The sequence below is a fragment of the Denticeps clupeoides genome, chromosome 7 (genome assembly GCF_900700375.1).
Source record: "Denticeps clupeoides chromosome 7, fDenClu1.1, whole genome shotgun sequence".
NCBI lineage: Eukaryota > Metazoa > Chordata > Actinopteri > Clupeiformes > Denticipitidae > Denticeps > Denticeps clupeoides.
Genome location: NC_041713.1, coordinates 16774875 through 16787871, shown reverse-complemented (window position 1 = coordinate 16787871; position 12997 = coordinate 16774875). Strand labels below are relative to the sequence as shown.

The 12997-nt window shown below is 45.6% G+C and overlaps 1 protein-coding gene across 1 annotated transcript; it reads left to right on the top strand.

The window, feature by feature from the left end:
* Positions 1 to 2850: 2850 nt before the first annotated feature.
* On the top strand, positions 2851 to 12828 carry hs3st3b1a (heparan sulfate (glucosamine) 3-O-sulfotransferase 3B1a). The gene is made up of 2 exons (XM_028986652.1): positions 2851 to 3647; positions 11048 to 12828. The coding sequence occupies exons 1-2, from the start codon at positions 3220 to 3222 to the stop codon at positions 11682 to 11684; spliced, it is 1065 nt and encodes a 354-aa protein (XP_028842485.1). The 5' UTR covers positions 2851 to 3219; the 3' UTR covers positions 11685 to 12828.
* Positions 12829 to 12997: the final 169 nt, after the last annotated feature.

Genomic DNA, 12997 nt, shown 5'->3' with positions numbered 1-12997 from the left:
CTCCTTTGGGGAAATCTGCCATATCTTAACCAGTTAATGTCAAATACAAGCAATAATGTAACTGAACCAAAGGGAAAATTATTAACACGAATTATTGACACAGAAGGTGCACTACTTATAGAAGTGTAGTGGCACAGTAATACACCTTCGCTGAGGTGCGGAAACTCACACTTTGCCATGGAAACATGTTGATGAGAACATTCATTTTAAATCATTGCTTTAAGAAAAAAAAAAGATGTTGAGTTTATCGTTTTCTGAACGTGTTTCTGTACTCTTTCCTTTCCCAGAGCTACGCATCAATAACACACCTCCAGAATTCATCAAGTCATGGCAATGAGTTGATTTAGAAAACCCCGGTACTCTGACGTCACAAACACGGATGGGAGCTGAAGGGGACGTGTGTGATCATGGTACAGTTACAGTTATGCTTTCAGGACAGGCCCTCTTTGATGTGTCCAGTCTGTCTCTCTTAAGTGCTTCTGAAGACACACAGGCCGCGGATGTCGGTGTGCGTGCGCACACATGTGTGTCGCGCATCACGTACCATGACGAACGGAACTGGTCATCACACAAGGTCTTCCGGACCCTGAAGAAAGATCGCGATGTAAGCTCCTCCTCGGGTGTCCTTTGTTCCTGCCGCCTCCAGGGGACTTTGAAGTGTCAATCTGGACCCAAAAAAAAAAAAAAGACAAAAAGGATGCAAAAGGGACTGGAGGGGAACGCGTCAAGAAATGCGCTCTCTGCCCCTCCTGTTCTGATCTGCGGGGTTATCCTGCTTAGAGGATTAAATTTACCCCACGTCCCATAAGCATGCAAACACACGACCTTTTATCCTTTCGAATTACGGTTAAATAGACATGATAGACACTTTTTTGTTCTACTTGCAAATGACACCAAGCAATGGCTTTGGTTGCATTTTTTAAGTGTTTGACTCCCTCCCAGGTGAAAAATGAAGGGTTGAGGTGGCGCCGGGGCGCAACGTAAACCCTGACAGCACCCCTCACAGGCACAAACGGAGACACCTCGCTGTTTGGCTGGAAGAATAACTGAAGAGATTTAATGAGCTGTCAGGATTAAGGTGAGCCGGGCTCGACGACGCCTCTTGGAGTGACACGGGACAGAGCACGTCGGAATTTTAAACAAAAAAAGGGGGAAGGTTAAGGGCCGACTCTGCCCACCCAGACATCAGCAGGGTACGAGAGTTTTGGTGAGGAATAGCGCTGCAGGCTTTAAAATATTACTGTCCGGTCACCCACACGCGCATCGTCATACACTGTATCTGTGCCATGAGCAGGAGATGAGATAAGGAGATTAGTGAAGGCCGAGGCTCTGACTGACATGGCAGCTCTGGGGTAATCCTGCTAATCCTGAAAGACCCCCCCTAGGTGCCAGAGGTCCAGAGGTCCCCTGACCCAAGATTAGGGACACACACACAACATACACAATACTCTCACAAGACACTACTTGCACACACACACAGACACATACACCTGCAAAAGCCATCGCTGTGGTTTACTTGTGCTGCAAAGGTCTATATTTGTCTTCCAAAATACCATCATTACTATATCTGTTTATTGGCTTGCACCAAAGCCATAATTTCTACCGAGTTTGCTTCATGGCAACCATTTTTATGGGGTAGTGGTGGCCTAGTGGTTAAGGAAGCGTCCCGTAATCAGAAGGTTGCTGGTTCGAATCCCGAGCTGCCAAGCTGCCACTGAGCAAAGCACCGTCCCCACACACTGCTGCCCAGGTGCCTGTCATGGCTGCCCACTGCTCACTGAGGGTGATGGGTTAAAAGCAGGGGACACATTTCGTTGTGTCCCTGTGTGCTGTGCTGCATCACTTCAACGTTTTTCTTTTTTTTAATTTCTGCCCCAGGACGCAGTAAGTCCGCGCTGTATTTTCGGAGGGGGGTCATCACAGGTCACTGTGCCCGTTAATGGATGGTTGGGGGGGGCGTGTCCCACGTGGCTGGGTCGCGCTGAGCGCCGTGGGTTTGGCGGAAGCAGCGGACATTGGTGTGTAAATGGGCTGCATTGTGCGCGGCGTAAACAGATGCTGCTCTCGGAACACAATGCGCTCCATATGCTTGGACAGTTCGTGGCGGCTCTTTAAAACGCATAAAATTGTTTGCACAGCACTTGAGGACGAGTGCTCGGTGGTTTTAAATGCATTTATGTTTGATAGTGAAACAACTGACCTCTTTACCGAAACAGATTACAATTTCTATTAAAATAGAAATAATGAAGGCACGTGTGTGTGTGTAGTGGAACCCACATCCAGATACTGTACTTGTGTGAATTTGGCCAGTTTTTCTGCTTCTCGAATCAGTGCAACTGTATCCAGCTATAATACCAGCACTGAAAAGGGTTTGATAACACGCGTGGTTCCCCTCTACATTTATGCGGTAATTCCGTCATTAAAAGCTTAAGATCCCATAGTCATTTAAATCAGTCTGGACTCTTTCCACACATTTGATGATTACTCATTGCAACAGACAATTGATTCCTATCAAAAACTACGACATTTCTAAATGTCCCTAAACTTTTGTACTGTATACACTATTCTTCAAAAGCCGCAGAAGACACCAATTGATGGGTATGATTGTGTCTTGGAAGGAAACCGAGCGATGAAATCAGTCGAATGGCTGGTGACTAGGCTCACTTTTTAATTAGTAGTATTTTTATGTGTGTTGATTGTTCACAATTTTTTCCCCACCGTGTTGCAACACAGCGGGCAGCTCACGCGGCTAATTGAGCGCCCCTCGCCTCTGATTGGCCACTCGTGCCGCCACTCACCCGCCTCGCCCCGCCCCGCCCCGCCCCTCAGACCGGTGAGGTCGCGGTGGAACAGCGCGCTGCTCTCGCGCTCACTACGCGGCTGGACGCGCGAACGCGCACGTTGTGAAAAATGTCGGATGTGTAGTTTTATTTTTCCATTATTGTTTTTGGACTGTCGTTTTTTTATATACGAGAAGTGATTGAATTCGCTTCGTTTTGGGAATTTGCACGTTTCCAAACCCGCGTCCCCTGTTAGCGGGAATACTTTTCTGCGTCTACAAAAAAAAAAAGAAAAAAACAACCCCCCAAAAAAACCCTCCCAAATCCAGAGCCGAATTGAACCGAACCCCGGCGAACCCTCGGGGCGCGCATCCCCGCACCGGGCGCCCAACTTTTGCCAATATGCCCGGCCGGCGCGCGCACCGCCAGCGACGGTCCTATGGAATATAGCCCGGCGCGTCCGCCCAGCCCGGTGAGGAGTAAAGTGTTCGCCGCCTGCGTCATGCTCTCCCTGTGGGTCTACATGCTGTACTGCTGCGCCGGCTACTGCTCCACGGCGCCCGGCTTCGCCGCGGGCCGGGTCGCGGACTACCTCGACCCGCCCGTCAAGACGTCCTCCCGGGACCTGCTGAACAACGAGAACGAGGAGTGGGACGACGCGAGGGCAGAGGACGCCACCCCGCCGGGCTCCGTCAACGGGACCGGGACCGAGAGCAAGAAGCTGCCGCGGGCCATCATCATCGGGGTGAAGAAGGGGGGGACCCGGGCGCTGCTGGAGTTCCTGCGGGTTCACCCCGACATCCGAGCGGTGGGGGCAGAGCCGCACTTCTTCGACAGGAACTACGACAAGGGGCTGGAGTGGTACAGGTGGGGCACGAACCCGTGATGTGACACAACATCTAACTAAATAACTAAACTAAACTAAATATGAAATACATTTGAAACAACTACGTCTTTTTAAAACCCGCAGTGTTTTACTGCTGAATGGCATTTATTGCCTCGTTCATTTGTTTGTTTTACTGTATTAACTATATAAAGATTCAGAATACTTATCTATCTATCTATCTATCTATCTATCTATCTATCTATCTATCTATCTATCTATCTATCTACATCAAGTTTAACTACATCAAGTTTCACTATATTTTAGTCCGAACAACATAATTATATAATTGAAAAGAGAAAATTGAATTGTTCCATAAAAGCGTGTGTCCTTGGACAGGTGAAGAGACAGTAAATAAATGCTGAGCAGGTGCGCCGCGCCTCTGGAGGCCGGATCCCTTCTCATCTCGGCCGTTTCAAACGATTGCCAATCTCGGCTCGTCCAACATGGGCCGGGGTAAAAAGGATGTAGAAATCTGGCACGGAGCACAAACACAAACCTTCTAAAGGCCCCAGTGCAAACACGTGCTCCGCAAACATTTCGCGCGGCCGGGTTGCGTAACGCACCTCACGGCCAGGTCCCTTTGCACAACGTTGCTTCAGGTTAGACTGACCTTTGACCTGTCCCAGGGCAAGGCCCCGCAAGAAACCGCGGTGCTGGCCAGATGAGCGCCTCCGTCGTAGTGCGCTCACGATGTTTGACAGGTCGTAGTCGTGCTTTGACAATCAGCACATGGTTTGGCTGCCAGGGACCGCAGGGCTCGGCTCTGACGTCATTTGTTTGCACGCCTCTCTTGTGTGGATCCAGAAGTAGCCGCGCTTTAATTGTTCGCCCGTCTTCTGGGAGCAAGTTGACGCAATCACGTTTCAGGCATTCGCCTGCCTCCCCGCAGCGCATTAATAAACTCGGCACATGCAGCGTTCTGAAGGGACATCGAGAACGCACATATATATACGGCTCCCAGTGGACACAGAGGCAAACGGAGACAGACAACAATGTTCCACATGTTTGCTTCAGCAGATGGTCGGTTTTCCGCTTTAAATCTGTATATCTTACACGACCAGTCAAAAGTTTTGGACGTCCCTACTCTGTAGAGTTTGGAGACATTTGGAGACATTTAGAAGAAATGGAGAATGTGAAGTATGCCTTATGAACCTGTTTTTTCAGAGTCGCCTCTTTTTACCTTCCTGGCGGCTCTTCACTGTTGTCATCATCAGAAGCCCCTTCATGAGATGCTCATTAACATGAGGGAATGATAAGAAAGGAAAACCGTCCCCGTTGTCTAACTTAAGATGGCTGAGAGAAGCCAAGAGTGTTGAATGCTGCCATCACAGCAGAGACTGAAATATTCAACTTTTTGCCTTGTTTGCAATTTTCCGGTTTATTACACAACTTCACGTTTTTTATATTCCTTAATCTTCAGTTTTGTTCTATAATGTAAAAAAATACAAGACCCATAAATGTGTGTGTGTGTGTGTGTGTGTGTGTGCAGTCTTTATAAAAACAACATTTGATATAACTATGTTATATAGTTTTACAGGATATGCTCATTCACAGCTAAATGTGTCCTGTGTCCACAGTGTCGTTTAGTTGCATAATATAGCAGCAAGGCATAAAGAAAGCATTTCTTTCTTTTGTACTCTTTAAGCTGTTGTGCAATATAAATAGAACGTTTGCAGTAAATTATTTGCATGGCAGCAGTCATTAAAATAAGGGAAGCGTGTAACAACTGGCATGAAAAATGTCACGTAATGATCAAGAGAGTTCAGGAAAAAATCTGAATGCGTCTCACGATGTAAACGGAGGAAAGCAACGTGTTTCAGAGGTCAGGTTCCTCTGTGACAGACAGTCCACGCTCATAAGGCGCATTAGTTGATTAGTTTTACTTTGATGGAAACCAGGCCTGGACATTTTTCGTGGAGATAAGGCCGCACGAATCCCATTAGGATTAGTGATTTTGTAAGTGTTAACAGTTATTGGGAAAGTATGAAAATAACTTTGAAAGCGGTGCGTAATTATCTTGCAGAAACTTGCGTCACGCACGGCCAGGAGAAAATGGTCCATGTAACAGGGGTCGTATCCCGTTTTACGGGGGTCAGATGTCACATGACAGACAGGGTCTCCGTTAATAACTAATATGCGGCTTGTTCGACTGACCCCAGACAGTGGGGTGCGTCGTGACGTCCCCTTGGCGATCGCTCGGGGATGGCGACACGCCCCGGGGTCCCTTTCAAGAAATACCACCACCCGCCGGACCACTCGGCCCTGCTTCCAGGGAGGATCATGCTCTGTCTTTTCCCAGTCATGTGCTGCGTCACGTCATGAGCACGACTGAATTCCTTCCGGAAGGTTCTGAGATGGACCCCGGCCTCTTTTTGTTCCAGCTCAGGCAGCCCTGTCTTGGGAGAGATGGGGGTCTAGCTCCCTGGTGTTACATTTTCCTGGGTTTGGAAAGGAGGGGACCCACTGACTGATCGTGAATGAGAAGCCTGGGGTGAGGTGAGTACATCTGGGTGGGCCGGCGTCCTGCTGCGGCATAGAAGACCCGCCTGGTCTGTTGGCCCAACGCGGTGGAGGCCATCGTGGACGCCATTTAAAGTTCCTCAGAGGAGGCACTTGGAATATGTTTCCCTACAAAAACACCCTTTGTGAACGCTGTGAAGAAGGTGGTTCTACCGGGACATCTGATGACCCCACACGTCTAATATAGTACGGTTATAGTACGGTTGCGCTGATATCTGTTTATGGTGAAGGATTATTGAAGAGCTTGTAGAAAACTTTCTCCAGCCTGCTGGGGTAGGGCTGGTAGTGGGAGGGGGCAGATGCACCCGGCGGTAAATTAAGGGCCGAGCCCATTGAGGAGGCAGCACAAGCAGTGAACTCTCTGAAAGGGACGCAGCGGAGCCCCCGGGGTCTGCATTAACCCTGATGAGAAAGAGCGGCCAATTAGTGTGGATTGTGCTGCTTCTGCCTTCACTTTGTATGCTAATGCGCTCAGGAGGGCGAAAGTGCTTTTTTTGGTGAGCACAGCATGAACCCCGGCGAAACTGGCCCCCTGAAAGGAATCCGGCGGTCAGGAGGAGATCCTGAATGCTGAAGCTGATAACTTTCCCCCTCCTCTGTGGCATTTTCTTAAAAGCCCAAACTCTTCTTTTCCCACGTGGAAGTTCACGTCGGTTCAAAATGTTCTTGCTGAGGCAGCTAATGTGGGATTTTTTTTAAACAAGGGCACAAAGGAGACGATTTTTTTTGGGGGAGGAACAGAGATCTCGGCACAGCTCAGCATTCTTGAAGGTTCAGTACATCACGTTGGTCAACAGAGGACAAATCATGGCATAATTGGGAAGAAACAATCGATTAGACTTTTACACCATTATAACATTATAACAGGATTACGATCAGTATTTTTTTATCAAAATGTTGTTGTTGTTTTTGGTTTGTTGAACATCTAGTAGGGCTGCCAACTATGACAAATGAGATTAGATGTTGTGGAATTTGATAAAGAAATAAATACATTAAATTGTGACTGTTGCCATCATGCTTCATCGTCTTGAGCATCAGTCTGGAACCTGTCTAAAAGACAACAGATTTTAAGCTTATCCATCGTTCTCTATTCAGATAAAGGAGGACCGTATTGGCTCAAATACTGGACCATTTTTTTTTCTCTAAATGCGTGGGAAACACGGGGTTCATTATGGGTTCATGGTCTGAAGATTTGTAATGGATGTTAAGCGTGATCTTTTATATGGCTAAAAATAGCAGAAGTATAAAGAGCTCTTCCTCTTCTAATGACAAGTGATTTGAAGCACTATTTCGTAAATAAATGGCTTGATTGATCTAAATTTGATGGTTGTGTGGATTACAAAATTGGTCGGGAAAATCAGAATTCAACAGAGAATTGTGCCCAACACAATTCGAAATAAAACACGCCGCAAAACCACAGAGCATCAAAATGACAACGCATGCTGCAAAGTGGGCCACAACTTAATTAGAAATTCTGTGTTTTTTCCAGCATGTTTTTATTTTGAATTGCGTCTGGTTTCGTTTGCGGTGTGGTTTAGGATAGTGTTGGGCTTTCTTTAAATTTGTCTTGGAAAAAGGGGGGCTGTCTTGTAATTAGACAAATACATTAATTTGGGACAAATACTAAATTAAATGGATGCATAGACTACATAGTCTCTATTCTTTAGAAATGTTGCTCTGTTCTGCCACCTTTTCCCCCAGACATCATATCTATAAAGGCTTAAATTATACAGAAATGAACATTCACAGTATTTCAGTGGTTTGGTTTTAACTTTTTATTGGCAGCCATTTTGGACCAATCATATGATCATCATTGACATAGTACATTATAGTGGAGTTTCCCCTCTATATATTAGATATATATTTTTAAATAACCACAGGCGTTGAAGACATATCACTGTATTTAAGGATTTACTGCTCAGACTTCTTGGTCCATTGAAAATCCCTCTTTCATGGAAGGCTTCAGTAAAAGGAAAACAGTAGTTGTCTCCCGGATGATGCTGATGCCACATGTCGGACGTCTGTACCATTCCACAAACCTCAACGGTGGAACAGACCATTACCCTCTTTTTCCTGTCCTTTTAAACACACCATAGAGAGAAGCGGCCCTGCCGCGTTCCAGTCGGACGTTGCTGGCTTGGAACATGCAAGCGACCTGATTAGTGGGGACGTCAGCTCGGGACCTGAGACTGGGCCCGAGCTGGTGGACACACCTGACTCCCCCACCAGAAAAAACACGTGTAAATGCACCGCTCCGAGCAGGCTCTCAGCAGTGGTTTTCCTGTGTCTGCGTGTGTGTCTGTTTGCTTTGCTTAATGAGGACGTGAACAGAATATCAGCTCTGTCCAGGGGCCAAGGGTTTAACCTCTTTAATCCTGCACGGGTTATTTATTTGTTTATATATCTCCTCTCTTTCTCTTTTTTTTTTTTTGTGACTTCCTGCATTCACTTCCTTCCTCCGCTTGTTTATTAGTTCCTGTGCTTATTACCATGTGTTCGTGTGATTGAAAGACTGGTTCAGGCATCTGGAGAGATCCTTGGGCTGTACGTATAAAGTGCAATGAGTCTGGAAGTGATAGTGATAGATTACAATAGATACTTGGAGGGCGTCTGGTTGCAGGCAGTAATGTCTATTATAGGGAACAAATTGCAGAAGCTCGCTACATCTTCCCCCCGTGAGCATTTTTTTGTGTTATTGCCCCCAGTTCAAGATGTTTCTCAGTCTCTATTTTTCTTGTTCCATGAATAATTCATGCCGCTGTTCTGCTCCAGTGCTCGGAGACTAAGTGGAAAGTTTGATCAGTCGTAAGTTTTCTTTTCGCCCAGGGGAGCAAGCCTCAATCCTACGCGTTTCGTTTTTTTTTTAATCCAAAAGGTGGAGGAGATAATTGCAGCTGCTGCCGTGGTCATTTATCTCCTTCATTAGGTCTGTTTGTGTGCAGGAACAAAACAAAGTGAGAGAGCAAGTTTGTGGTATTTACATAAGAAAGAGGAGCAGAATTTGTCATCCGACAGATAAATTTCTACTTTATAATCAGAATCAATCATCATTTTCTAATCTGGAATTTAGAGAAGGCCTAACTCTACATTGTGAAGGCTTATTGCTATTCAGAATCTCTAGGTGGAACTGTGTGTGAAATTGCAAATCAGCAATCGGGTGATTAAGTTAATTTAGTACACAAGGCCTATAGATTTTATATCACTATTGTTCCAGACTACATTCAATGGAAAGTGCACATGTAAAAGCACATTTGTGTTACATCTGGCCCTGAAAAGAATGTGCTGATTTATCACATCTGAAATACACTACCAGTCAAAAGTTTGGACCCACCTACTCATTTATGGGTCTTGCATTTTGAATATGAATAACACACATGAGGTTATGTAATCAACAAATAAAATAGCAATTAAGGCAAAAAATGGAACATTGGAGCCTGTTCCATATCCTCAATGTTTTATGCTGAAGACTTTATTATTCATTCATGTTAATGAGCATATCAGGAAGCAGTTTTTGATGATGTCAATAGTGAACAAAGCAGCCATGAAGTAAATGAGAACCGACTCTGAAAAAACAGACTCATCACACATACTTCACTTTCTCCTGCTACAAAAATACTAAATATGTTTCTTGCATTGGATTCTTCAAAATGGCTCCATCTTATTCTCACTAAAGCGCCACAGAGTAGGTGTGTCCAAACTTTTGTCTGGTAGTATAGAACCTGTCCCGCTACCACATTCACCTCACTTGCCTCATACATAGAATTATGTATGAATAAAACCATAGGAATGTACCAGACCCGTACGAGCTGCCAATTTTATTCATTCTAATTTATTCCACTCAGTAATTAACTTCTGTCAGCTACTGTCAAAAATGTGCCACCCGTAATTGATGGGCTGTTAAAAAAAAAAAAAAAAAAAAAAAAAAAAAACAATTAATCCAAAAAATGTATTCATATACAATTTTCACTCCTCTGTTCTGGCTGTCAGTCTGTTCTCGCCCCCTCTCACTCTGTCTCATCCATGGACCTAATGCTAGAAAGCGTCTGGCTTATCATAAATCCCACTTGGCCCAGTTTAGCCATTAGCCACTGAGGGCTAGAGTGAAAAGGCTAAGTTACAACACGATGGAGACATCCTCACAGTGACACAGCAGGGGAACGGCCTCAAACACTTGTTGTTGGAATTTAGTGGAAGAAATGGTCCTCTGAGTGAGTACAGGTTTAGCCTGCACAATATCATCTTTTTTTTTCAAAGCACTGCGGCATGGACTGTAAAAGTTCCCCCATTGGACAATCGCGAAGCTCCTTTAGTTCAAAAGATGTTTCATAACACGAAAAAATAATCATGTTCGGCCCGAGTGCCGAGAGAAAGGACTTGATGTCTTTTGAAGAGGATTATCTAAGAACCATGAGTGGGATTATGAGAAGCAGAAGATGTCTTTTTTTTTTCTTTCTTCTTCTTCCTCGTCTTCTTCAAGGGGGCCAAATATAGCCCCGGCTGCGAGGACTGTCATAAACACACAAAAGGCTGTGGGGCAGCCGAGGTCTGCTGCCGTATGCCTCTGTCTTTGCCAGACAGCTCAGCTCGGCTCCCTCGGCTGTGGAGCGCCCGTCTCATTTGCAGTCCCTCATATTTGGCTGAGTGACAGGTGATTGTGGTGAGAGCAGCCTCTTGTCTGTCCTGGTCTTTTACGCCGGTCCTTTCGCTTAATAGCCGCCGAGGCTTGAGGCTTTTTCTGGGACAGCGTGGCGGAGAGTGGGGAGGATGGGCGTCCCAGGCTGTGTTTTAGTTCCTTTAGTTTGGAGGAGTGACTCGCAACCTTGTATGTCTTGTATGCTGATATCTTCTTCTTTTTCGCCAGAGATCTGATGCCCAAGACTCTGGAAGGGCAGATCACCATGGAGAAGACCCCCAGTTACTTTGTCACCAAGGAGGTACCGGCACGGATCTACACCATGTCCAAAGCCACCAAACTGATCGTGGTGGTGCGGGACCCCGTGACTCGGGCCATATCTGACTACACGCAGACCCGCTCCAAGAAGCCAGACATCCCTTCTTTTGAGAGCTTGACGTTCAAAAATAGGACACTGGACTTAATCGACACAACGTGGAGCGCCCTCCAGATCGGGATGTACGCCCGGCACCTTGAGCGCTGGCTCCAATTCTTCCCCATGGAGCAGATCCTGTTTGTGAGCGGGGAGGGCCTCATCAGCGACCCCGCCGGGGAGATGGCCCGCGTTCAGGATTTCCTGGGCCTGAGGAGGGTCGTCACCCAAAAACACTTCCACTTCAACCCAGCCAAGGGCTTCCCGTGTCTAAAGAGGCCTGAGGGCAACAGCAAGCCTCACTGCTTGGGCAAAACCAAAGGCAGAACCCATCCTAACATTGAGGCCAGGGTTGTGCAGAGTTTACGCAACTTCTACAGGCCGTACAACAAGAAGTTCTACCGTATGACCGGACATGACTTTGGGTGGGACTCACAACCAGATGGTGAATAAAACCAAACAGTTGTTATTAACATTTCAAACGTGTTTCTATTTGTACAGAAGTATAGAAATCTATTTTATGATAATTTATTTGTAAGCAATTAATTCACTAAGCTGCCTATCAAATGTCCATCTCCACAATTTTTCTTTCTTTTTTTTACATTTTGGATATTGTAGGATTGATAGTTCTGAATGATGTAAAGCACAATTAAATATGATACGGGTATCGCAGTAATGGAACAAAAATCTAATGTTCATAGTTTCTGCCCATAATTCATCCTCTATCACTGGCCTGACTGAAAAAAGGATAATGGCTTCACATAATGGCTTCACTTCATCGGGTCGATGGCTGACACATAACTGCTCGCAAGGTAGATCAATAAGCTGATTGCTACTCATCCTGTCAATTATGGTGGAGGTACCGCCGGTCCCCGAGCTTCAGGAAACAAGTCATGACCCACCTCTGTACTCGCTGCAGCTGCCGGATTGGGTAAAACAGTGAGAGATTACATCATTTCCATTCGACCACCGGTTCTGCATCGCATCTGCTGTCCCCGGAAACAATGGATGTGAAGTCCTCCTGGCCATTCCTGACTAAATATTGCGATGACCTCAAAGCTTTAAGGTCTCTGCCATTCCAGTGAATGGAGAGTCGTGAGTGTGGGAGCTTGTCTCTGTGTTCATCTTGTTTGTTGAGCAGCTGTTTCATAATCGACCTTGGCTGAGGAAGGTAAAAACACGGACCTCACCATGAATCTCACAAATCACTCTCGAATGCCACACAAAGCCGGGATTCTTCGTGGGGTTTTTGAAGAAGGGAGAGATTGAAGACCGGAGATTTTGCTAGATGTGAGAAATGGCATTTCAAGCAAAGCAATATGGAAAAATATAGATTAAAAAAATATAAAGTCTTCATGTTACATGTATTTTTTGCAAAAAAAATGTTATGGTTGAGTTTTATTCAACCCCAGGAAAAAAACAAGTACTAGTGTTCTTCTCTGAATATGTTACTTAGTTTGGAGGCCATGTGAATAATATGCTGTACCTTTCAATAAAATATGTACAGTAGTACATGAGCATCAGTATGTTTGCATTTACAAATGTGAACAGTGCCCGTTCTGCAGTATTTCTGGTGATTAAATTTATTTTTATCTAACCCCTATTGTCCTTTTCATTTCTCACAGCATCCACGCAGTTTAGCCTCGGCCTTGGTTTCACAATTGAATGACATGTGGAATGTTATTGGCTAGATTGGAGTATGTAATGACTCCCGGTTCAGTGGTTTCTGCTTGCTACATACTTTCCCCAAAGCCCATTCCCCTCTC

Coding starts and splice junctions, on each gene's coding strand:
- hs3st3b1a (XM_028986652.1), top strand. CDS start 3,220: ATGGAATATAGCCCGGCGCGTCCGCCCAGCCCGGTGAGGAGTAAAGTG. Junction 3,648..11,047: donor AAGGGGCTGGAGTGGTACAG/GTGGGGCACGAA, acceptor CTTTTTCGCCAG/AGATCTGATGCCCAAGACTC.